The sequence below is a fragment of the Myotis daubentonii genome, chromosome 14 (assembly GCF_963259705.1).
Source record: "Myotis daubentonii chromosome 14, mMyoDau2.1, whole genome shotgun sequence".
Taxonomy (NCBI): Eukaryota; Metazoa; Chordata; class Mammalia; order Chiroptera; family Vespertilionidae; genus Myotis; species Myotis daubentonii.
In genome coordinates this window covers 51,078,167-51,104,005 of record NC_081853.1, presented here as the reverse complement: position 1 = coordinate 51,104,005, position 25,839 = coordinate 51,078,167, and the positions used below count along the sequence as shown (strand labels likewise).

General features: G+C 39.9%; 1 protein-coding gene across 3 annotated transcripts in view; it reads left to right on the top strand.

Moving 5' to 3' along the window:
• ABHD5 (abhydrolase domain containing 5, lysophosphatidic acid acyltransferase) overlaps positions 1–24,453 on the top strand; it is a 31,551-nt gene extending 7,098 nt beyond the window's left edge. Inside the window, exons 1-7 of one of the 3 annotated variants that reach the window (XM_059664379.1) lie at positions 7,191–7,276; positions 9,105–9,437; positions 10,587–10,959; positions 17,215–17,369; positions 18,880–18,991; positions 21,657–21,843; positions 23,042–24,453. In XM_059664379.1, the coding sequence (XP_059520362.1) occupies positions 9,386–9,437; positions 10,587–10,959; positions 17,215–17,369; positions 18,880–18,991; positions 21,657–21,843; positions 23,042–23,131 (969 nt within the window). In that variant the 5' untranslated portion in view covers positions 7,191–7,276; positions 9,105–9,385 and the 3' untranslated portion in view covers positions 23,132–24,453. Of the gene's footprint in view, positions 1–7,190; positions 7,277–9,104; positions 9,438–10,586; positions 10,960–17,214; positions 17,370–18,879; positions 18,992–21,656; positions 21,844–23,041 lie in introns of those variants that run through there. The other 2 variants (XM_059664380.1, XM_059664378.1) reach the window with 2 other exon arrangements.
• The last annotated feature ends 1,386 nt before the right edge of the window (positions 24,454–25,839 follow it).

Below are 25,839 nucleotides of genomic sequence, written 5' to 3'. Positions count from 1 at the left end.
GAGATGAGGTTGGATGGGTGTTTTAGAGCAATAGAGGTAGCAAGCTAAAGTGTGGGAACTTGTGAACAAAGATTGATCAGCTGAAGGATGGAAAATATAGACCCCCTGCTTTTCACCCTATGGAGATATGTAAAACCCCACCTTAAAAAAATTATCTGCTTTGATGAAAAGGTGGTTGCGAAAACAAGAGGAGTGTTAGTGGCTCACTCTGTGGTTGAAAAACCCTAAATTTTAATGTAATGCGCTAGGCTTGCAAATATAAAAATATTACTTTGCCTTTTGGGCAAGACATCTCGTCCTGATTCAGGTTTTATGATGAGAGGTAGACATAATGCCTGTATTACTATTTTAAACTCTAGTGCCTTGTACATTGTAGGTATTCAAAGAATGTAATTCTTTTTTTAAGATTGAAAAAAAGATTGAATTTCTGTTACTCCCCCCCCCCCCAGCATGTCTATGATGTCAGTTGGAATAATAGTAATTATAGTTCATTTCACTTTAATTTTCTTTGTTCTTGTTTTGTATTGACCTCTGATTCTCTCTGACAAAGAATTATGTATGATTTGAGGGATATTTAAAAAAAATTGATGAGACTAAGTTGTAACTAATTTCTTCTTGGTACTAGCTCATATTTTTGTGACCACCCATGGAACATTGTGACTATTCCTGGACAAGAACAAAAGAGCTTCAGCTTAGTAATGGCTTACTTTAAAATTTTTAAGTTCTAAAGATCATGAGATTCTTTTAACTGCTTATTAACTGCTTTTATCCAACAGTTGAAAAATTGTTTTTTTTTTTAATTCTTTTTTTTTTAAATTAAATCTTTATTGTTCAGATTATTACATTTGTTCCTTTTTTTTCCCCCCATAACTCCCCTCCTCCCAGTTCCCGCCCCACCCTCCGCCCTCACTCCCCACCCACTGTCCTCATCCATAGGTGCACGATTTTTGTCCAGTCTCTTCCCACATCTCCCACACCCCTTTCCCCCCCCAAGAATAGTCAGTCCATTCCCTTTCTATGTCCCTGATTCTATTATAATCAACAGTTCATTATGTTCATCAGATTATTTATTCACTTGATTCTTAGATTCACTTGTTGATAGATGCATATTTGTTGTTCATAATTTGTATCTTTACCTTTTTCTTCCTCTTCCTCTTCTTAAAGGATACCTTTCAGCATTTCATATAATCCTGGTTTGGTGGTGATGAACTCCTTTAGCTTTTCCTTATCTGTGAAGCTCTTTATCTGACCTTCAATTCTGAATGATAGCTTTGCTGGATAAAGTAATCTTGGTTGTAGGTTCTTGGTATTCATCACTTTGAATATTTCTTGCCACTCCCTTCTGGCCTGCAAAGTTTCTGTTGAGAAATCAGCTGACAGTCATATGGGTATTCCCTTGTAGGTAACTGAGTTTCTTTCTCTTGCTGTTTTTAAGATTCTCTCTTTATCTTTTGCTCTTGGCATTTTAATTATGATGTGTCTTGGTGTGGTCCTCTTTGGATTCCTTTTGTTTGGGGTTCTCTGCGCTTCTTGGACCTTTAAGTCCATTTCTTTCACCAGGTGGGGGAAGTTTTCTGTCATTATTTCTTCAAATAGGTTTTCAATATCTTGCTCTCTCTCATCTTCTGGCACCCCTATAATTCTGATGTTGGTACGCTTGAAGCTGTCCCAGAGGCTCCTTACACTATCCTCGCATTTTTGGATTCTTTTTTCATTTTGCTTTTCCGGTTGGATGTTTTTTGCTTCCTTGCATTTCAAATCATTGACTTGATTCTTGCGCTCCTCTGGTCTGCTGTCGGGCGTCTGTATAATATTCGTTATTTCAGTCTGTGTGTGCTTAATTTCTAGTTGGTTCCCCAATATAAGATCGAGGGTCTTATTAGTTTTCGTGTAGAGCTCATTAAGTTTATCGGCAGCTTCTAAACAGTTCTTGAGAGACCTTAAAAGTGTGGTTCTGAACTCTATTTCTTCCATTGACAATTTTGTCCTGTTTCTTTGTCTCCGCATTTTGTTATGCTTCCTTGGTGCACCCCCTAGTGGTCTTTGTTCGCAGTCTTATAGATAAATCTTGATTGTTGTAGCTAATTCCAGGGAGGGTTTGACCTCCAGGCCAAGTGGCTATGAGAATCAGCTGTGTCAGCAGTGAGAGAACTTCTGTCCTCTAGGGAGGTGCTAATCTAGCCTTTGCCTGAGGCTATCCGGCAAATGCCTCTGTGCAGGGCTTGGGCGGGGCAGGTCGCACAGGATCAACAGGGTGGGCCGGAGAGAGCAGTTATGGCGGCTCTCAGTCCTGTCCCCAGGGGCTCTGCCTCTCTGAGTCCCAGCACCCCCTGCAAAGCTGGGAGAGAAAGCTGCACTCGCTCTGACTGAAGCCAGACAGTCCCGCTTCTCCCGTTTGAGTCTGGGTCCCTAAAGACTCGCCTGTATCTGGTGCTCAGAGTCTGCGACTCCCTCCCGATTGAAAACAGCAACCGCGCCCTCCGCCGCCAGCCCGCTCCGCGCACTCCGCACCTCAGAATTTGACTTCAGCACCGCGCCTCCTCTGAGTGTCCGTATGCATTTCTATTTCCTCCTAGTTGTAGGACTTCCACTCAGCCAGCGTTCCTGTGGTTCTGGGTGATGTCCCTTCCGTTTTTTGGTTTCACTTTTGAAGTAGTTGTTCAAAGCAGCAAACTCCGGCGTTAACCTATGCCGCCATCTTGGTTGTCCTCGAAAAATTGTTGAATAAATTGACAGGTTCGTTGCTGATTTGTAAATGGGTTTATATGTTTACAAATAGGCTAATATTAATGTTTTAGATTAGTTCATACATTGATAATAAGTTATATGGAACATTTGTGGGAGATGCCTAGAGGTCTTATGCCGTTAATACAGAAGGTTTAGGTTTAACGCTAGCAGCAGAGAACATTGGAGTAGAGCCTCATTATAACACAGGCTATAATGTATCTTCTCTGCAGGCCTAAGGAATATGACTTTATCCTACAGGTAATGAGAACTCATATAGTTTAAAGAAGGTAGTCACCTGAATAAAAAAGGGACTTTGAACTCAAATCTCTACTTGTGTCATTTAACTTACTAGCTGTATACTCTTGGACCTGTCTGGTGTTTAACATTTCTGAACCTCAGTTTTTACATCAGTGAAATAGGGATAACTTGGAATGAGAATAACCTGGATTGTGAGTGACTTAATCATTCCGCAAACAGTTACTGAGTGCCTGTTACACATAATGCCCGGAGGAATTCTACAGAGAAGGGAAATGTAGAAGGATGGGCCTACAAAGCTTAGAAAAAGCTGCATGCTGGGTCAGCCCATCCAAAACTTAGCACATTTCTCTGCTCACACCTATTCTTATTCATGTGTTCTCTGACGTCATTAGTGGCACCTAAGACAGATCTCAGAAGCCTCTATTATACCTTTATATCCAACCAGTTATCAAATCCAGCCATTTTACTCCTTTTGGTATAAAGTTTTATTATAATGAATTGCTTAAATATTAAGTGTTTATGGGTTGAATTTTGACATACACATACATCTGTCAAGATTGAGAACTTCTTATCATCTCAGAAAATTCTCTTATTACTCAAGTGATCCTCTTGTAATTCATTGCAACCAGTTCATTTCAGATGAAGCAATAACTTTTTTCATTCCTATCATCAATGTATATTAATAAGCCAGGTATAGGAATATAAATTGAGAAAACAGTTGTGAGCACAAAGTCCTTACCTTCAAGGAAATTACAGTTGGGTAAGAATACTAATCTATATTTATAAAAGCCTAAGCGACTGTCTGACTGTCTGACCGGTTAGCTATGACGCGCAGTGACCACCAGGAGGCAGACGCTCAACGCAGGAGCTGCCGAGCTTTAGTAACTTGGTAGCTGCAGTTCTCAGGTGATGCACCCAGAACCAAAGAAGAGGAAGCCCGATTCTGGGGTACATCACCTGAAAACTGCTCTCTCGCAATCCGGGACCCCTTGGGGGATGTCAGAGAGCCGGTTTCAGCCCAGTCCCCACAGGCCAGGCTGAGGAACCCCACTGGGGCATGAATCCGTGCACCGGGCCTCTAGTGAATAAATAAGAACTTTATAACACAACTTGGGAAGTAAGAAAATAAAGTTTGAGTACAGGGTGCTATCCTGCCACTTTGATCTAATCCTGTTGGGGAAATGAAATCTAATCTGAGGTTGGTGATAAGTGTAATGAATCATGAAAGGAAGGGGAGATGCATATTCCAAGGATGTTCAGAACCAAGAAGCAAGAGAACAGGGAATACAGTATTGTATGACTAGAGAATAGAGAATAAGAATGACAAAAATGATACTAGGGTGTCAGGTAAAAGGCTGGAGAAAGACTTGAGTTTCCCATTGTAGGTCACTTAGGAGTAGCTTTAGCTTTCAGGCAAGGAATGATGAAAAATGATAATTCTTTGAACTCCTTCTAAACCTTAGCTAACATTATTATTTTAGGAATTACTGCCTAATTAATGGAACATAATTTTAGTGAATTATTGTTATTGTTGTCATCAGCATAATGCTAACTACCGCTTATTGAATGTTTCTACATATTTTATCTTGGGACACTCTTCATGTTTTTATTTGTGGTAGTGGTCCCCAAAGATAAAGGTTTCCAAAGGTATGGCCATGTTCTAATCCTTGGAACCTGTGAATGGTACTTTATGTGACAAAGACTTTGCAGACTTTTAACTTAACCGATTCAGTTAAAAATCATGAGATGATTCTGGATTATCTGAGCGGGCCCTAAATGGATTCACTAGTGTTCTTTCAAGTAATAGGCAGAGAAGATTATAAGCAGGCAGAAGAGGAGACACACAAAAGAGAAGGCAATGTGGTGATGAACTGGAGTGACCCTGCCACAGGGTAAGGGATGCCAGCAGCCACCAGAACTCAGAAGAGGCAAGGAATGAATTTTCCCCTAGAGCAGTGGTTCTCAACCTTCCTAATGCCATGACCCTTTAATACAGTTCCTCATGTTGTGGTGACCCCCAACCATAAAATTATTTTCGTTGCTACATAACTGTCATTTGCTACTGTTATGAATCGTAATGTAAATATCTGATATGCAGGATGTATTTAGGGGACCCCTGTGAAACACCCACATGTTGAGAACCACTGCCCTAGGCGTCTTTTGGGAACATGGCCCTGCTGACCCCTTAATTTTAGCCTAATGATCCTGGTCTCCCGAACTATAGAAAACATTTCTGTTTAAGCCACCAAGTTTGTGGTGATTTGTTATAGCAGCCTTTAGAAACAGCCAATGCATGTGTTAGAGCATGTTGTGCACTTCCTATGTGCATGGACTCAGATGTCTTTTCCTTCACTGGAAGTGCTTGGACTACCACTCCACCTGTGAAATAAGCTCATTCATCTGTGGTGATCAAGTCAAAAGCAACTTCTGCTGATGCCAGGGCAGGAGTTGAAGGCTCATCCTCTCCTTGGCTGGCTACTACAAGGCAGCCTCCCCACACCTTCCCTCACCTGTTGCCTCAGGCCTGCTTCCTTTTTCTCTTTGTTCAGCTATCTTCTGCCAGATGCCTAGGTCATTCTTTTCATCTACTGTTTGCTGAAACCCAAAGCTTTTTCACTAAAATTAACCAGTTCACCCTACTCAGATGGTACATGGGCCAATCCCTGGGAAAAGTACAGAAGAGAGTGTTAACGTAGAAAAAACATTGAAACCTGTAAAGAATTTTTGTGAGTTTATTTGAGCCAAACTGTCGACATATGCCCGGAAGCAGAACCTCAGCGAATTGAGATAGTGCTCCGGAGAATGGCAGGTTACATTTGTATTTATACATTTGCAATCAAAGGAGGAACATAGGTGGGTTACATGAAATTCATTGGTGATGGATTAAGGAGGAGGGATAAAGCAAAGCAGGGAAACCCCTGGGATTGGATAAAAAGTAAAATGATGGACACAGACTTAGGTGGGTGCAGGATCAATTAACATGATAATGAAGGAATTTGTAGTATCTGTCCTGGCGCCCAGAACATTTGGTTGTGCCCCAGGGGCTCTAGAAAAAGGGAAGTTACAAGTTACGCAGACATTTCAAGGGTATGTTATCTTAGAGGCAAAAAGGCAGATGGGCTCAGTAAGGATCAAAGTTGATCTTGTCATTGAAGATACTGGCCTAGGACGGAACTGCCCACCATAACTGCTTTTAGTTAAAGTTTAATTTCAGACCATCCTTTGTGGTTATTTTAGGTCTCTGAGTCTGCTAGGCTGCCACGCAGGCCTTCCCTGAGCTTGTCAGGTCAGCGTGTGGCCCCTTTCGTCCACAAGAGTATTACAGAGAAATGGAACCAGAGCCATCAGATTTAGTCAGTCCCTCTTCTTCTGGACTTAAAGCTATGAACTTATAATTTTCATTATCATTTGAGCTGGATTGAGAGTTTTCTGGAATTTGCCACCATAGGCCACCTATAGGTTTGCTCTACTCCCCCTGCTCCTGCAAAAAAAGGAGGAAATACAAACAGGAAATGGCTTTAATGTTATACTTTTAACTATGAGAATTAAAGCCTTATTCTAAAAGCAATCTCATATTTTAATAAGATTTCTCTTCTCTCAATCCACATAGCAGTTATATTTTATACCCTCTCATGGTCTCTGACTTGCTTGCACTTCCACCCTGATAAGAGGCTGTCTTGCAGAGGGGAGGGGAATGCCTTTTTTTGCCTCCACCCTCCCCCCATTTTTATTTATTGATTTCTGAGAGAGAGAGAGCGCTGGGGGGAAGGGAGAGAGAAAAACACGATTTGTTGTTTCACTTATGTATGCATTTGTTGGTTGATTCTTGTATGTCCCCTGACCTGGATTGAACTCCCAACCTTGGTGTATCCGGACAATGCTCTAATCAACTGAGCTACTGGGCCAGGGCTTGTCTTTTCTTGTTCTGCCCATTTTTAACCTCTGCTTGATTATTTAGGATCTGACTATCCACAGAGATAAGATAGGTAGATTTTGATATTTACTTGGAGGTTCACAGGCTGAAGTTGAATGTCTGTAATCCAGTATTTTACCACAATGCTTTGTACCTATCAGGTGAATTTTGTCATATGTAGATAGCTTCACCCTCAGTAAGTTTTCTATTCTGCTTTTCTTCTCTGTGTATAATAGTTGGGAGTTGAGAAGAGCATTACCTCACCTCTTTGTGTTTTGTTTTGATGCTCTAGGTCAGGATGGCTAACTGGTTGGCTTCCCACATGGTGCCCTACGTCTACATCACACCTTAAAGAAGCTGAAGAGAAAATTTTAAAATGTAAGGCCTTCTCCTTATATGTTAACAGTTGTTTTCTAAAATAGGTCCAATATTCACATTGTCCTGAAACTTAAGATTTTGTGGTGTGTTATTTGTTTTTCTTTTTCATGTCATGAGCAAGTACCTAAATGTGGGGGGACAGGGGCTCCCAAACTTGTTGGTCTTGAGTGTCTATTATATTCTTTTTTTTTAAAATATATTTTATTGATTTTTTTACAGAGAGGAAGAGAGAGAGATAGAGTGTTAGAAACATTGATGAGAGAGAAACATCGATCAGCTGTCTCCTGCACATCCCCCACTGGGGAAGTGCCCACAACCCAGGTACATGCCCTTGACCGGAATCGAACCCGGGACCTTTCAGTCCGCAGGCCGACCCTCTATCCACTGAGCCAAACCGGTTTCGGCGTCTATTATATTCTTACATTAGTAAGGACCCTAAGGAGCTTTGTTTATAGGTAATAGGTATCATTTATGATATTGGAAATTAAGACTGAATAATTTAAAAGTTGTTAATTTATTAATTTATTTTAAAATAATAGTAATAAACCTATACAGGTTAAAAGAAGTAACATATTTCTAAAAATAACTACTTTTCAAATAGAAATGTATTAAGAATTGTAGCATTGTTTACATGTTTGCAAATCTCTTTACTGTCTGACTTAATATAAGGCATCTGGATTCTCATATTTGCTTCTGCATTTAGACTGTTGGTAATCACATCTTTTGTGATCTCTGGAAAACTCCACTATGTACCCTCAAAGAATAAGAGTGAAAAGGCAAATATAAAATATTAATATTATTATGAAAATAGAGTTGATCTCGTAGATCTCTTAAAAGAGACTTAGGGGTTCCCCAGAGGTCCCTAGACTATGCTTTGAGAATGGGCTGTAGCCAGTCCAGAGCAGATGTCTTGTAGAATGGAACAAGTTCTGGACCAGAACAAGGTAACCTGCTCTAGGCCTAGATCTGCAATCGGGTGGTTACAAGATCTTGGGCAAGTCACTTTTCTCAGCTTCCTGATGTTTACCTATAAAACAAGGGGGTAGGAGGATCCTTAAAATTCCTTTCAGTTCTAGTATTCTGGGACTCTTTAATTCTACATTTATAATGGTGTGGAAACCTTTTTGTTTGTTTCTTTCTTATGGACACTGTAATTCACCCAAACTTGTACTGTCTAGGTCAGCAGTTCTCAACCTGTGGGTCGCGACTCCTTTGGTGGTTGAACGACCCTTTCACAGGGGCCACCTAAGACCATCCTGCATATCAGATATTTACATTACGATTCATAACAGTAGCAACATGACAGTTATGAAGTAGCAACAAAAATAATTTTATGGTTGGGTCACAACATGAGGAATTGTATTTAAAGGGCCAGAAGGTTGAGAACCACTGATCTAGGTGTCCCCCAGGTATCTGTGGGTATACTTTTAAGCAATAATGTTTATGGTATACCAGTAGTTCTGTTCTGCTGCTACAATTTAGAGGCATGGATTAAGCGATGCGGTTCACATATATGATTGTTGTGTATGTATGTGCAGATATTTGTTGTGTATGCCATGTATGTTTTTCATCCACTCTACCACAAATAAATTTTCTTGTTTGTGCATTTGAATGATTCAGGAGTAAGTGACCATAACTGAATATAGCCATAGGAAGGGACAGTTAGTCATCTTACATGGATTTTCAGCATGAAAATAAATTTCTACTCTATATGCTTGGGTAATCTTCTCTATAAAGCTGGGAAAGATGTCATTGTGGTTTACTAAAGAAATTCTTACAAACTGCTGAGCTCACATGTGGCGGGGCGGGGCTTCCCCTGTGCCTCCAGGTTACCTAGGTCCTCATCAACTCTGTGGAGTTCAACCTTGACTGTGTTCATGGCACGTATTATATCCAAGGTGGAGTGGTTGGCACCTCAAGGTGGCTGATACCTTACATCTGGTTGCGGTGCCTAAAAGGCCGACTCATGGGTCTGAGCGTGATGAGAAATTTCTGAGGAAGATGTACCAGGTGCTGCTGAAGGTGGATGTGTTGGAGGGCAACCTGCAATGCCCAGAGTCTGCACATATGTTCCCATCGGCTTGGGATTCCCCAACATGCTGCTGACTGATGAGGAAAGCGAGACTTAACCATGCCAGGCGTCAGTTTTCATTCTGTAACTGTGTGTATCTTTGTTCATGTTTGTCCTGTTTGCTAATTATATGCCCAACCCTTGACCCAGTGACACACTAAGCACAGTGAGTGTCCTTGAGCTTGGTATTGATTTTTCCTCATTAAAGGTTCAAAACACACAGAGATTCTTGTCAGGAGATAAGAAAGGGTACTAGATGCCCAGCTCATGCATTTAACAAACATACTGATTTCCTACTGCTAAGTTCTAGGGATGCAAATAGGAGTGAGAATTGGCCCCTGGTCCAATATCAGACATTAAAGCAAGGGACTAATGCAGGGAGTGAACTTGGCTCTCCACTGGTTGTCCACTGCAAGTGAATATCACAAACAAATAAGGGGACATCTAAAGTGGATGGCCATTCAGTTGATAATTTAATGTAAATGAATTTCAGATTAGTTTCATCTTTAGTCTTTTTGGGGGATATTTAAAGTACTGTATTTAGTCTCACAGCATTGAAGGCAAGTAAGAATTTTTATCTACAAAATGATGATTTGCACTTTCTAGAGAGAATGTTGGACTTGAACTCACATTATTGTCACTTTATGCTGAGGAGTTCCTACCATAACATGTCACCTTTTTCCCTCTAAACTCTGAAATGACTTAAGATTTCTTTTATGTGTTTAAATACAGATACTGTTAATCCTTCCCTAAATTTATTATTTACTTTTTAGGGAAAAAGCTTTCTTTTGAGTCTGAACTTTAGTCTTCAATGCTTAATATTCAAGTGTTAGAAAAATTTCAAGGTGGCATTTTTTTGTTTGCAAGGATAGAGACCTCCAAATAATGGATTCAGTGAATATTGAGTTCCTCTCCATTTCTAAGGGTGTAGTACTCTCATTTGATGGATGTGGAAAGAAGTCTAAAGAACTACATGACTTGCCAAAAGACCTTGACCACAGGAACTTGAGACTTGTCTGAAATGGATTGTCCCACTTAGATGTAAAATATGATCGTTAAGAATTATTTGCTTCAGTGAAATGAATGCTTTTTTTTTTTAGGGATGATATAATAAAGGCTAAGATCATATGAATGGCAACCAGATGATTTGTAGATTATTAGTTTCTGATTGCTCCAAGAATACCTCCTTTCTCAGAGGTAGTAAAGTTAAGCAGAATTTTTCTTTTATGTTTTTTTTAGGTGTCCCCTGTATATATAAGAAAGAAGCTGTTCGTGTATCTAATGGAAATAAAATATGGACACTGAAGTTCTCTTACGATGTTCCAAATAAGACTCCACTTGTCCTTCTCCATGGTTTTGGAGGAGGTCTTGGACTCTGGGCACTGAACTATGAAGATCTTTGCACCGATAGACCCGTCTATGCTTTTGACCTGTTGGGCTTTGGACGAAGTAGTAGACCCATGTTTGATAATGATGCAGAAGAAGTGGAGAATCAGTTTGTGGAATCCATTGAAGAGTGGAGATGTGCCCTAGGACTGGACAAAATGATCTTGCTTGGACACAACCTGGGTGGGTTCTTGGCTGCTGCTTACTCACTGAAGTACCCAAAAAGGTAAGTGATGGTGACAGAAGAGAAGCACCTGTGCTAGTCTCTAGTTTCCATCTTTGGTGGTTGGTACCTGAGCCTTACAAGACAGATTCTCTTAAAGGACCCTAAACACATCACAACTAATGGCCAATTTAGTAGCTGAAGTAATGATGTCACATTTTCCTATTACACATGCTACAAACACATTTATAGAAGCTTAAGAAGGGACTTTCTGTTTGTTAAACTTAGAATATATACAGTTGAAGCCACAAATAAAAGTTGTTGTGGTATTGCTTTCTATTATTATCATTAGACTTACAGATCCAGCAGGTTTTTCCAGGTTGTAATAAGCTGTAATAGGAAACCAGAAGGTTAGAAATTAGAAAACCTAGTGCTATGTTTTGACTTAGAGCAAAATCACTTAACCTCTAAGCCTTAGTTTCCTCTAAACTACAGAAAATATACCTACAGAGTCTGTTTTACAGGGTTTTTATATTATACTGTGCCCTAACATTTATTGTTATAGAATTATTTTTCTAGTCATTGAATTAATAAGTGTCTGCCTCAGAATCTTTGTAGCATCTCCTCCTTTCTCTACCTGATTTTCTTGTGTTATTTCCTATTATTTATGTTACTTCTCTGAGGGGAGGTCACATTAGAGTGCGAAAAAAAATGGAAGAAAAGCTCATTTTTGTTTTGTTCATCTTTCGAAAAGAAACAAATAATCAGCATTTTTGGTTGCCAGTGTATTTTTCTATTGGAATAATTTTTAAATCCAAAATTGCAACCAACTGTGACATTGAGGTCTGTGAATGAGACATTGGGTGATGGTCATTTTCAGAGTGCATTTATGCACTGTGAGGCTGCCCATTGCATAACTCCACATACACGTGGAGCAGCAGCCTGGTGTACCTGAGGTTTTCTTCCTCTGGAACAGCCAACTTTTCTCTACAGATTCTTTTTATTTTTATTTTATTGGTTTTTTTACAGAGAGGAAGGGAGAGGGATAGAGAGTTAGAAACATTGATGAGAGAGAAACATCGATCAGCTGCCTCCTGCACACTCCCTACTGGGTATGTGCCCGCAACCAAGGCACATGCCTTTGACCGGAATCGAACCTGGGGCCCTTGAGTCTGCAGGCCAACGCTCTATCCACTGAGCCAAACCGGTTAGGGCTACAGATTCTTTATTTAAACTTCATTTACACTTGACTTTTGTGGAGAGTTTATAGTCCTGTGTGCTAGACAGTAATAAATTTTTTCAACTGGCAGATCAGTTCTTTTAAAAAAAATGAAATTTTCTTCGCCTCATTGGCTGTTTGGGATTACTGCCTTTAATTGTGTCCTACTCTTGGTGACAAATGTTTGTCACTGAGAGAAGGAAGTGGAGACTTTTCTGGTATAAGACAACAGGGTATTTGTGGAGATTGGACTTCCTTTGTTTCGTAACATGTTTATGAGGTCACTCTTGTGGTATTTATCCCTTGGAGATGTGACATGGGTCTCTTGGGCCAGACTGGTTATGAGTCTTAGAATCCTGGCCCTTCATGGCTATCTGCTATTTAAGTTAGGGAGATTTTCATTTGTAGTTGTGAAATGTTTAAAGAAATAAGGTGTTTCACATTGATTCAGAAGGGAATGATCACTTTAAAATTACCTATAAAAGAGGATAGCAACATATTTTGAATGACATGGTTGACAGAACAGGTATCTAAAACAAAGCCAGTGATTCCAGTCTTGTACTTACTACATTTATAGAAATTGATTTTTGAATGTTTGTTCCTAATACTAGAAATAAAACTAAAGTATTAAAACTAAAGTGTCAGGACCAAGAACCACCAAATATTAGCAATAGATGAATATGAGAATGCTTGAAATAATTAGCATGTTTAAATTGGCTGATTGCTAACAAATATTGAGTGGAACTCTATAGAATGTGTTGAATAGTCAATCTTGAATTCTTAACTGCATAACTTAAATTATTCAATACAAGTTAATTTCAAAATAATGAGATTCTCTGGATTTTCAAATATCCCAAATCATTAATGAAATTCAGTTGAAACCCTTTGCTGGGCACATAGTGGGTGCCCAGTTTTAAATGAATGAAACAAGGAGGCCACTAGACTGATGTGGCTCTAATGCCATGGCCTGTGTAAGCAAACCAGAATCTAAGCCTGTAAATGTCTCAAGGTTATGCAATCAAAAACTAAGGACATCGATCACAAACAGCCAGTCTGTCCTCTTGCTCAGTGGAGCATTCCTCACTGCTAGTTTGGCACTGCCTGATTCAAATCGGTTTTTGCTCAAATAACCTCTTAAAATTTTTAATATGCTTCATTTTATCTTTTACCAGTATCAACTAAGCAAGTATGGAACTAGCTACTCTAGATGTCTCTTACTCAACTTCCAGGTATTTCTTATAAACTAAAGAAAAGGACACTAGAAACTAACTTAGTGTTTAGCAAAGAAATCCATTCCAAGTTACAACAGAGTAGGTTACAACTGGTCTTTACTTCTTCACTAAGGCTTTCAGATCATCTGCCCTTTTGACCTTGCCTGGCTCTGTCTTCGGACTCTGCAGAGGTGGACTGAACATTTCTTCTTAGCCTTTCTTGAGAAGAAAGGTTGTTCTGCTTGATCTGAAGTTGGAGGTATTTAGTTTGTTGTGCTCTGGACCTGTCCCATTCTCCCTCAGTGGCTTGGAGGCAGTGGGAAATACCTGCCCCTAACTCGATCTGAGAATTGCTCATTTGTGCACTGACTAGAGTTCTTTCTGGTCCTTTTTTCCCTTTCCTTGTTGCGTAAATAGGTCCTGCAGACTCCCTTGTGCATTTTTGTTCTTGGTCTGAATATTCTCCTCGTTATATTATATCTGGTTGGTGGCAGAACTTAAAATTCATGTAAGTCAGGTTATATACCTTTGTTAGCACTGAGACTCATCTGTCCCAAGGGGTTAGAGCTTGTGTGTTGTCCACCACTTTGCCCTTTATACTGCAGTCTTCCAACTCAGGACCTACTCTAATGCTAACCTGGAGAAGAGTGCCTCTTTATGTTTTGAAACTGATGGGCTATTGTCCTCTTGTTCCTGCTCTGCTGGTTCTTTGTTTTTCGTGTAGTTCAAATCAGTCTCTGATTCTTGACAAAGATGTCTGATGGATGACTCACATGTGGTGTCTGGGTGGACCCATTCCTTAATCCTAGATGTGAACTAACAATCCCATCATGCTATCAGCTACAGAATATGAGAGATTAGGATCTGGTTTACTATACTAATTTAGATATACTACATTAAAACCAAATAACTACTATCAAATGAGATGATCTCTTCATTAGAAAAGGAGGCAAGAAGATAGCCTAGGAACTTGGTCTACTGCAGGGCTATAATAACCTGTGAGACAAAACCTGTGGTCAGGCTTTCCTGGAGGATGAAAGTTAAATTACTCACTGTTCAGGTGGTTCTTGCCACTGTCTTCCCAGCTCCCTAGATTGAATTCTTCTCCAGTAGTCTTCCTATTTTTGCTACTGTAACTAACATTTACTTTATATTTATTATTTGAGAACTTTGCACAATCTATCTCATTTAAAGCCTTACAATAAAAAATAAGGAACAATTATTTTCTGAGGTAGTGGAAGTAGATGATATATATAACTCCAGTTTAGACATTGTTGCAGAACTTAAAAAAATGGTTTTCAAACTTTTTGACTATAACCTTCAGTATGAATTATATGTGTATGTGAGTGTGTCTGAAACAGTTTTGTGGAATGATACGCTTACATATTTTTCTACTCCACATAATATAATTTTATTAGAAAACAATCAGACCAGACTGACTCTGACTCTCTAAATGGATTTTACTACTCACTAGTGAGTAATGACCTGCAAGATTAATATAAGAACTTATTTTGATATTCTCATGTCATCTGGGGAACTAGGAAAATCCAGACTGGATAGCTCCTCTGCTTGTTACTTGATTATACTTTACAAAATTTGTATATCCTTATAGACAAGGACTGAAAGGAAATGTGGACAACGCTACTCCAAATGTTTACTGATATCTATTATGTGCTAAATACTATAAAAGCAAGGCTGATGACACAGGATCAGTTATTGGAGCAATTTATTCTCATTTAAAAAGGGGGGGCAGGGCATGTACTCTAGTATGCACACTTTGCATAATTTGTTAAGCTGGCATTCTTACCTGGGGATGCTGTTTTGCAGATCCGTAGTAAACAGGCAAGCCAAAATTAAGGCAGAACCAAAAGAATCACTTAACTCAACTTTCCCTCCCTCGAATTTTCCTTTGTCCTCCTCCTTCTTGGGTTAGCAGGTCTGTGAGTGTCTAGAGCAGGCTGTGCAAGATCCTACAACAAATTTTAACAAAAGTTTAGTCATCTTTTAGGGTGATTTTTTTCTCTAAGAGGTAAGTCAATAGTGAATGATACCATTTTTTTCTCTTTTTTTGTTAATCCTTATCTGAGGCTGTTTTCTCCATTGATTTTTAGAGAGAGTAGAAGGGAAGAGAAGAGAGAGAGCGAGAGAAACATCGATTGGTTGCCTCTTGGGGATCGAGCCTGCAACTGAGGTATGTGCCCTTGACGGGAATCGAACCTGTGACCTTTCAATCTGAGGGCCAACACTCTAACCACTGAGCAAAACTGGCTAGGGCAATAATACTATGTTTTAACGTGAATCTTTGCCACTTTCAACTAGGTGGCTATTTCATAAGTTCTCCTCATACCTCTGACCTATCCCCCTTCCTCAAATCTCAATGTGGGCTGTGTGAGAGGAATTTAGGAGGAAGTCAAAATGTCAGAGATAGTCTCTGCCATTAAAACAAACTCATTCCCATCCCCCTTCCTTACACTATTATAAAATAATAATCTCATAGAACTTTTATGAGTGAAGGCACTCAAAGTCTATAGAAATCTCTTGCATCACACATTTCCACACAGATTCATAGTTAGCGTTCTACAAATCTTGGCGTTATGAAATCTAGAGTATAGTATTAGGACCAGCCTGGAGTTGATAAAAGTGAAGGGCTTTGCCTTTACTAATATCTTTCTTTTTTCTGGCTTAGCTTGTCCTAAGGAGAGAGCCTTCTGCCCAGTGGCTTGTTGGTATCTGTTAGTGTTCTGGAGTCAGGAAATGTGCGTTTTAATCCTTGTTCTACATTCACTAGCTTTATGTCCTGGAGCAGGTCACACAGTGCATCTCAGCTTCCTTCTCAAATCTGTGAGACAGAAGATTGGGCTGACTTCTCCAAGGGCCCTTGGAGCTCTGGGTCTGTGCGCTGAAACTTTCTGTTGGAGAAAATGCAGTCAGAACAAAGGACTCGTGTGCTGGCAAAAGAGAAAAACATTTAATATCAGGAATAATAGCCATCTTTACCCCGTGTGCTGGTTTCTTTACTTTTCTGTTTCATTTATGACTTAGGAAAGGGACTTTAGAATCATTGTCAATTCATCCCTGGGAGATTTTTGCTGGCATTTGTTGGCTCTTTTGTTTACAGTTGAATATCTTCTGTGTTGGGAGGACCGTTATGCTCTGCTTAGATCTGCGTGACTTACTATATAATATGATGCAGCCACTGGAAGGAAGTACTGCTGAGCGTTCTGGCTTTCTCTCATCAGGAAGCAGTTTCAAAAGATGGAAAAATAAAACTATTAGTGATATGAAACAATTTTATATGAATTGGGACTGAAAACTTTATCTTTTGTCAGTAAGGAAGAAAATTGGGAAAGGATAGAATCTGAGGCCAGTTTAGCATGATGTCATGGGTAGGGTAGGTGTGCTCCTGTTCACCAAAATAGCATCCAAAACTAGGAGGTACCTTTTCAGCCCATTTTGTTACATTATCCTTATGTTTGTGAAAAGTCAATTTAAAGTTATTTTGAACCGACTTAAACTCCTAAGCTATTTTATGAGTGTAATATTAATCTTCAATCATTTCTGCAGTGTCAACCTTGAGATAGATTGAACCACTGGATTTTTCTGAGTGGTCATCTGTCAGAGTGTAGCTTAAACAACAACAAATACCATTTCTCAAGAATAGTCACACAATATCATATACCCTTAGATAATACCTCTCATCCTATCAAATCTCAAAAGTTTATATGTAATAAGAACATGATGTAATGTAACCCATTCAGCCATTGGTCTTGTCTGTAATGTGAAGGTTGTTGAAGGTGGTTCTTTGTCTTTACTTCATAAATTGTGTTAATTCTTGACATTCTAGGGTGAATTTGCCAAATGAACTTATATCTGTTCTTTTCCCAACAGGGTAAATCATCTCATTTTAGTGGAGCCTTGGGGTTTCCCTGAGCGACCGGACCTTGCTGATCAAGACAGACCAATTCCAGTATGGATCAGAGCCCTGGGAGCAGTATTGACTCCCTTTAACCCTTTAGCTGGCCTCAGGATTGCAGGACCCTTTGGTGAGTGCTTAGTTCTGTACCCTAGGAAAGCAGAATGTTCATAGATGAGCAGTAAAGAAGTATTTATTGATTACCATTGTTAGTCAACATCTTAAAAACAAAGAGAAAAACTGAACCTTTTTCTCCTCTAGAAAGTATCAGTCCATGCATAAAGATGAATGAAACCAGATTCTTCTCCTCAGTGAGGAGTCTTTATAGTGTCAACGCTATAGGTGATTAGCAAAGCCAAGAACGTGGAAAATGCTGAGGGTGAGGTCAGTAAGCCCAGGGACGGGGTGGAGGGGAAGTGCTATGTGGATCTGTTGGTGGGCATTAGATTAGAGAGCACTTGTCAGGCTGATGATATTCAGCTGCAGAGATCATATCCAGCTGCAGAGACCATGTCCAGCTGCAGAGAAGATAACCAGCTACAGAGATCATGTCCTGCTGTAGATTTCGAAGCCTGACTTGATCTACCATGGAGATGACTCACATTCTTTTCTTGTCTGGTAATGTCAGAGGGTTAAAATAAAGAAGTTCTTTTCTGCAAAGATTTTGGGAACTCTTGTTTTGTGTTTCCAGTCATATTTTGAGGTACCAGTGCTTAGTCTTTGATTTAAATTTATTTGACTCTCAGCTCCTCTGTTTTAGTCTCAAAGCCAAGGGAGTTTCCTTCCTTTTTGTCACAGATGGTGATGGTCTGGACCTCCTCTGAACTACCTAAGAGTCTGTGTAGTAAATGGTTTTGACTTGATTAGAGTCACACAAGTAGCAGTTATGGGAAAAATAAAGTATGAAAAGAAATTAGGAGACAACGGTGGAGGACGGATGCCTCCTATTTATGCTTGCACGTGAAGGTGGTGGTGATGATGGGGAGTAATGCAGACTAATAACTACACCATACAAATTCTTGATGGAGCTGCATAGTTCCTTCAGAAATAGGAAGGAATGTCACTAAAGAACTAAGACCTTGTTAGAATAATAGGCAGTGATAGCAGAAAGGGAAACTGGTTAGTCCCTGGGGCCCAGAAATATGTTGGCTCCTGCTCTTTATCTTCTTTCCTTTGGGGACCTTGTCCCTGCTCTCCCCCTCAGGGCCATAGGACCACTGTGGATGCCTTAGCAGGTAGTATTGCTAGTGTCCCAACAGAAACCCTGCATTTATTTTTTCACAGAAATATATATATCTTGGAAAAATGTAAATTAATTAATTTTATGTATGAGTTGCTCTATTCATCTGCCATGTTTAGTAGAATTCGTTTTCCTACAAAAACAAGTATTAGAAAATGATCATATGTTTTTGAAGAACATCTGTAAGCCACTATGGGACACTTTAATTCTTACTTTAAGCTCTCCTTAGGGAACTTGAGGAAAGCAGCTTCTAGGATATGTGTTTCTTTCCACCTAAAATAATACACTTGAATACATATGTTGTAAGCATATAAGCAAACACAAACTTTCTGTATTAATCTATAAGTCAATTATAATTTAAAACACTGATAATTTAAAACATTCATTTTCTATTAAATAGGTTTAAGTCTAGTACAGCGTTTAAGGCCTGATTTCAAACGGAAGTACTCTTCAATGTTTGAAGATGAGACTGTGACAGAATACATCTATCACTGTAATGTCCAGACTCCAAGGTAAGGCTTATCATTCTAAATGTACTGTGTTCATAGTTTAGACTTTTCTCTTTTGAAAATATGTGAATAGCCTAGGACCGTGGTCAGCAAACCGCGGCTCGCGAGCCACATGCGGCTCTTTGGCCCCTTGCGTGTGGCTCTTCCACAAAATACCACGTGGGGGCGCACACGTACAGGTGCGATTGAAACTTCCGCGGCCCATGCGCAGAAGTTGGTATTTTGTGGAAGAGCCAGTATTTTGTGGAAGAGCCACACTCAAGGGGCCGAAGAGCCGCCTGTGGCTCATGAGCCGCGGTTTGCCAAGCCGCAGTTTGCTGACCACTGGTCTAGGAGATGTTATCAGTAGTTAAATGACTAATTCTTAAATTACTCATCTATTCTTGGAGCACTTTTTGTGTAAAACACTGTACTGGATTCTGATAGGAATCTAAAAAGCAATGCCTATTTTCTTCCCCTAAAATGCTTTGGATCACTTGAGGAAGTCTTGGTCTCAGGCATCTTTAAGAGTTCGGCAGAGTTGAGAGATATGAAGACTTCATATAAAACAGCATTCCCAAACTGAATAGGAATGTTCTCCCAAAAAATGGAGTGCTGGATTAAACAAATCTAAATGGTTTTCTCTATCATGGATCTTCTTAAGACCTTTTACTCTGCTAAGAGTAATAAATCTCCCAAGTGCAGGGAAGATGCTATGCAGCATTTTTCAAGTTCATTTGATGATTGCACCTCTCGTTACTAAGCAGCTCTTAATGTTTGCAGTGGGCATGGAGTAAGTAAAGGGTGGGGGTAGGAGAAGAGAGAGATCCTGCATGTATTTTGACAGTAATTACAAGGAGAGAGAGGGAGAGAGAGGGAGAGAGAGAGAGAGAGTAAGTATCCAGAGGGAGTAAGAAGGCCAAACACAGGGGTTTCTTATTTAAAAAAAAAAAAAAAAAGACTTAAAAAAAATATGGATAGTGTGTGCAAGGAACCAGTGGAGAAAACAGAGCTCGAAGATGGTGGGGAGTTAGGAGGAGCCCGAAAGACAAGACCCTAGAGTTGGTAGGTTGAGGATCAAGAAGGGAGTAGGAAGGTGAGCGTTCCGGTTCTCATGCTTCTGTGTGTACCAGATTATTGGAGCTTGTCAAAATGTGATTCCCAGAGTCAGGCTTAGCAGTTCTGGGCTGCGTCTTTAACAGATGCTTCTAATGCAGTTAGGCCATGGCCCACACTTTAAAACATAGAAGTGGTATCGCATCTTATCTAAGATGGAGACTTGAGTGAAAGGCTGACAGGCTAGATGCAGAGATAGTCTCCCTCACTTTTCTCCTCCCCAGCTTTTGACAGCGAATATGTATACCTACTTCATTAAAGATTGAGGCCATGGAAGGTATTGAGGTGTGGCTGTGGCCTCCGTCTTTAACAAAGTAGGTTAGAAGGAGGCTGCAGAGGTTTGGGGTCCTCAAGAGATTGTTTTGTGACTCAGGCAATCGGATCTGGTGAATTAGGTCTCCATACTTTATTGACTTGGTCCTACAGTTTTGAGTGGTCTATCCCAGATACATCATGTGTTTTCCTACACGGTCTTAGTGTTTTATTCTTCACTTACATGTCATGATTACTTGTGCCTGTGTAGCCTTTCTTACGGTGGAACTTAAAGTCTTCATAAAAGGCAATTCAGAATTATGCCCAGTACTGTAAGGGAAGCAGAAATGACAGCAAAATGGGTCTATCCTGGGAGTTCGAAAAGTGTTGTATTGGTCACTCAGATAGCCATGGCTACAAGAGAAGAAGCAGGAAAGACTCAAGAGAACAGTTCATTATATTCACAGGTCCCAAGGGATCACAGAAAGGCCAGGTTTTGGACAGGAGACAGAAGACAGGAGCAAAGGGAAAGTCTAGGTCAGAGCCTTTATGGGGTCTTCCGAAAAGGCACACAGCAGGCAGGATAGCATTTGGGACTGGCCAGTGGAGTAATTTCGGTAGGCTCGAAGAATGGGCATAGTCTCTGGTTGCCTGGCACCTGGTCCTGGGATGATTAAGGCAGAGAAACATTGCCTCCTAGAATGTCTGGGCCAACAGAAGAGGCAGGATTTTGCACTGGTTCATTTGCATATCAAAGGCATGTTCCCTGTGGAGTCCTTTGTCACCTCTAAGAAATGGCTAGTTCCTGGAGGCACATTCTCTCAGCCAAAAAGGTTTTAAGATATCACATGTCATAATATGCAGAAAGTTAAAACTAAAAACAATACACAGAAAATGCTTAATTTTAATTTCTTCTTATCTTAGTATAGGCTTTGCCATTGCCTGAAAAGCTAGTGCTATGAACCTGTGGAAAAGCTGTCTTCTACATTTGAAATAAGTTAGAGTGAAAAAAATACATTTTAATTATCCCCATAGGAAATGTAATCATTTAATGACATGGAGTTAGGGCTGCAAGTTTTGATTTGGCTTTATTTAATTAACTAGAGTTTGGACATCCATGTTTATCTAACAAAGCACGTATCTTATGCAGGTGTGTACAGAGGTATAAATCTTCTGTGGGGTTGTTCCTTACAGTTTCTACTAAATTGATTTCTGTTTAAGCTGAGGTTTTTCTTAAGTGGGAAGAAGTTTAATGTGAGTCTGTTTTGATACATGCTCCTCCTCAGAAGTCATCCTTGCGATTTTCTTCTTTTTCTTAAAGTGGTGAGACAGCATTCAGAAATATGACTATTCCTTATGGATGGGCAAAAAGGCCAATGCTCCAGCGAATCGGCAAAATGGACCCTGACATTCCAGTCTCGGTGATCTACGGTGCGCGGTCCTGCATCGACGGCAATTCTGGCACCAGCATCCAGTCCTTACGACCACATTCATACGTGAAGACAATAGTAAGTGGGTGGGTTTGGGGGTTTTCAGTCGTAGGTGAGATCTGTCCTAATCTTTGCCTTCCGTGAGATTTCAGGCCACCTGAGCTGTGCACTGCAGCCTCGGTCTGAGATCTGGGATCACTTGTGATGGGGTAGGATTGGACCCACACTAGTCTTCATGTCTGGGCAGTGATTTGCCTTTCTTAAGGGCCTTGCCCGTCCTTAGAGCCGCAGTGTTTGTGAGGTGGGAGAGACTGGAAGCCGGGTAGGTCAGTAGCACCTTGGCCAATTCCCACTCACAAAGCAGCACATTCTCACTTTGTTCATTTTATCTGCTGGCCCTGTCTTAGTGGTCAATTTGGAATGGTTTATTTTTTTTGCATGTTAAAATTTTAATGAAGCTCAATAGATTTTTTTCTCTTTATTCTATCAGATTCTTTATTTGATAGAAATATCCACAGTGAGGCAAAAGTAGGTTTACAGTTGTGAGTACATGAAACAGAGTTGATTCTTGTATTGTTATTTACTATTAATTGTATTATTTTCCATATGAATAACTAACTGTAAACCTACTTTTTCCCCATCCTATGTAGTAGCTAGTTGCCACAGAACAGTGTTGTCTATTTTTCTTTTTCATAAAAAGCAAGTTGTTCACTTTATCACAGTTTAGTGCTTTCATAAAATAAATATCATAGACTCTCAAACAGACAGTGAGGGACAGCATGCTGTGCAGAGCATGTACCAGAGTTCATGGGGCCTCCCACTGTGCTCGGGCAGAGCTGCCGGGTGGCCTCACACACACGATGCGACCAGCAGCCCCTGGGAGCTGGGGAGACCAGGGTGGGGGGTGGGGGGGAGGGCGGGACAGGGGGTCCCTACATCCCTTCGGGGTTCGTACCATTTCCCCTACCCCCTCCCCACCTACAACTATGGGACAGTCACACTCATCTGACGTCGTCGTCATGTGATGTGAAGAGAAACCAGAGTATTACTCTTTTTTTTTTTTAATTGATTTCAGAGAGGGAGAGGGAGAGAGAGATAGAAACATCAATGATGAGAGAGAATCACTGATCAGCTGCCTGCATGCCCCACATGGGGGATCAAGCCCTATGTCTTATTTACATATAGCTGTTCTCACTTTCATTGATAAGTGTCTTTGCTTATGTCATTGCTTTAGTAAATCCATTTCCTCACTGACCACCTGCTTTTTCTTTCCCAGGCCATCCTTGGGGCAGGGCATTATGTGTATGCAGATCAACCTGACGATTTCAACCACAAGGTGAAGGAGATCTGTGACACTGTGGACTGAGCACCTGGGTGGTGGGGGAAGCCTGCTGACTGATATAGCTCCTCAGCCACAGTCAGTCCACGGTGAAGAGTAAGGAACACAACAGAACTAGGCAGTCTTCTTGACTGCACTTTGCACCTGTTTTCTCTGTGAATGAAGCTGCTTGCACACTTAAACCAGTTAGTGCCTTCTAGAAGAATGCCTTTCTTTCTCCCTCACAAAGCCAAAATATACAAGAGCCTCGGAATCTAATAGCTTTAATAAAAGGTTGGTTGTCACTCTGCTGTACTGAGAAATGGTAATTTTTTCAACTGAAATTTTTTTCATTTCTAACTTTGCTATGTCAGGCACTTTTTATATTTCAATCTACATTGCCTATTTTAAAAAGTGATTTCTGTATCTATGTTTTATATACTGTAAAGGTGCACTTTATTTTCTTTTGCTTGTATTTGCCATGTCTAATAACTGATATATAATGCATCAAAATTCAATGTGTTTTTATGTAAAAATGTGTCACCTTCTTAGAATACTTCACTTTTGAAATGGAGTGATGAGATAGCATTTTGGGTAAAAAGATAGGAATTGATCACTAGCATTAATTTTTCTGATTTTCCTCTGTACTCTAAGGCTGCAAAGCTATGTTCAGCATTTTAAATGTGATCCATCCTGACATATCTACAACAGTGAACTCTTGGGGATCTCCTATGTGTGATGCAATTCTCCACTTCCAGCAAAACTCAGCAGTAATACTTAGGTGATCCAAGTACTGAAAAGCCTTAACAAAGTCTGTCCTTCTTCCTCACATTAATATTGGTCTTTTCTGTGAGCCAGGATGCAGCAAAGGGAACAGATTTCCTCACTGAGGGATAGTAGGACTGTTACCTTCCAGTAAGCCAAATCGTATATTTTCATTAACATCTAATCTTGTAGATTGGTGCTAAAACTGGATTATATTTTTACCACTAAGTATAAAAATAGATAGTGCTGTTACATCTCATGGCACCAGGGATGAGCTAGCACTCTGGTTTGTTTGGTGTGTTTTTGTTTTTGTTTTAAAGTTTTGTGTTAATTTACATGCTTGAACTTATACTAAAATTCTGTAATGTTGATTGAACTATTTAACAACTGCCATCGAATGTAGTACTTTTTTGCTGTTTTAAAATGAGGAGAACCTCTGAGACTGTGAAAAAGCTCCATGTGGTAACTGGCTGCTGAGAAGACCCTTTGAAGAAGAAAACAGCAGGATTGGCACGGACACGGCATTTCTGACTCAGGTTTTGCTAATGTTCTTGTCTAGCAGAAAGGTGGTTATGGAAATAAAAACAGTAACCTAGAGCAAATAATGGTTTCATGTCTTTGACTGTTGCATTTTTTAAATGGTTAATTAGGAAATTTCTGGTTGTTGTAGTAAGGTTGTATCACTTGTTAATTAACTGCCAAAAAGACTGAATATTTTGTTTTCAACATTATTTTCCCTACAAAAGAATAGGCAACATATACAGATTACATTGAAGCAAAACAGATAGGTCCCCAATGAATTTGTCTCATTTGTCAGATTAAGTAGGTTAGTGCCAAAGGTAAGAGCCAAGACATGTCCGATTTCTCTACCATTAGAACCAACATGGCCTTTACTTTTTAGTTAGTAGTTTAGATGGCCAGATTCAAGCATATGTGGTACAAATAATTTGAGTGATATTTTTATATTTTTGTTTGACAGACTCTCCATCTCCCTTATTCATTCTTTGCTGGACAGATGACAGGTTTCTGTGCAGGAAGCCTGGTCGCAGCCCTTCGGGGGATGGGAGGGGGGGAGGTGAGAGGGGACAGTTTCTAGGTTCACTTAGTAAATGGGGTTTCAGCCACGAATGGGCCAAGTGGTTCAGGAAAAGATGTACCCAGTTGTTAAGTGGAAGTTATTTTCCTACTGACTGATTTTGCTTTATTTGAAAAATGTTGTCATAATTCTTATTGAAAGTTAAATTTTACCTTGGGCTATAGGATATGTAATTCTGTGAAGATTGAGCTAGCAGAGAAAATCAACAGTCCTCAAATTTCTAAACATACAGTGATTGCTAAATGTTTTTAAAATCAATCACGGGATGTGATCTTTGCTAATTTATGCATAATGTACTCCAGTGTTATTTTACAGAATAAATTTTACTGTGATAGTCACAACAAGGCAACTGCTGTACATGTTCTTGAGTTTTCAGTATGGCCTGGTGTATTTACCACCCATTACTATAGGACCTTGGATCCAGTGAGTGTTCAGAATGCTAGGCATTCTGAGGGAAGACTGCTCTGCAGTGCTGTGCCCTCCACACGTGGCCCCTGTGTTCACACATCCCTTTGTATAATTTCTGTTTTCTTCGAAAACTAATTTTTTTAAAAAGTTTGTCTAGAATTGGCTTCAGAATATTACCTAGAAAACACTTTTGAAATGTCTTCGCACATTAGCTCCAATAAAACAAGAATTTTTCTCCCTGTATAAAGGTATTAGAAAAAACAAACAATTGCCAGGAGAGGCAATTGTTTTTAGCAATGATATTGGTGGTGTCATTTGAAACTGTGCTTATATATGATAAAGCAAAGAGTATGTCCATGGACTTCAGAGCCAAGATTTTTAGCACAAGAGAAAATACAACATTAAAGTCAAATAAAAATCCTATTGTCATATATTTCAATTGGAAATACCAGTAAAATACTGTGATCTGTTTTTCTCTTTCTGAAAG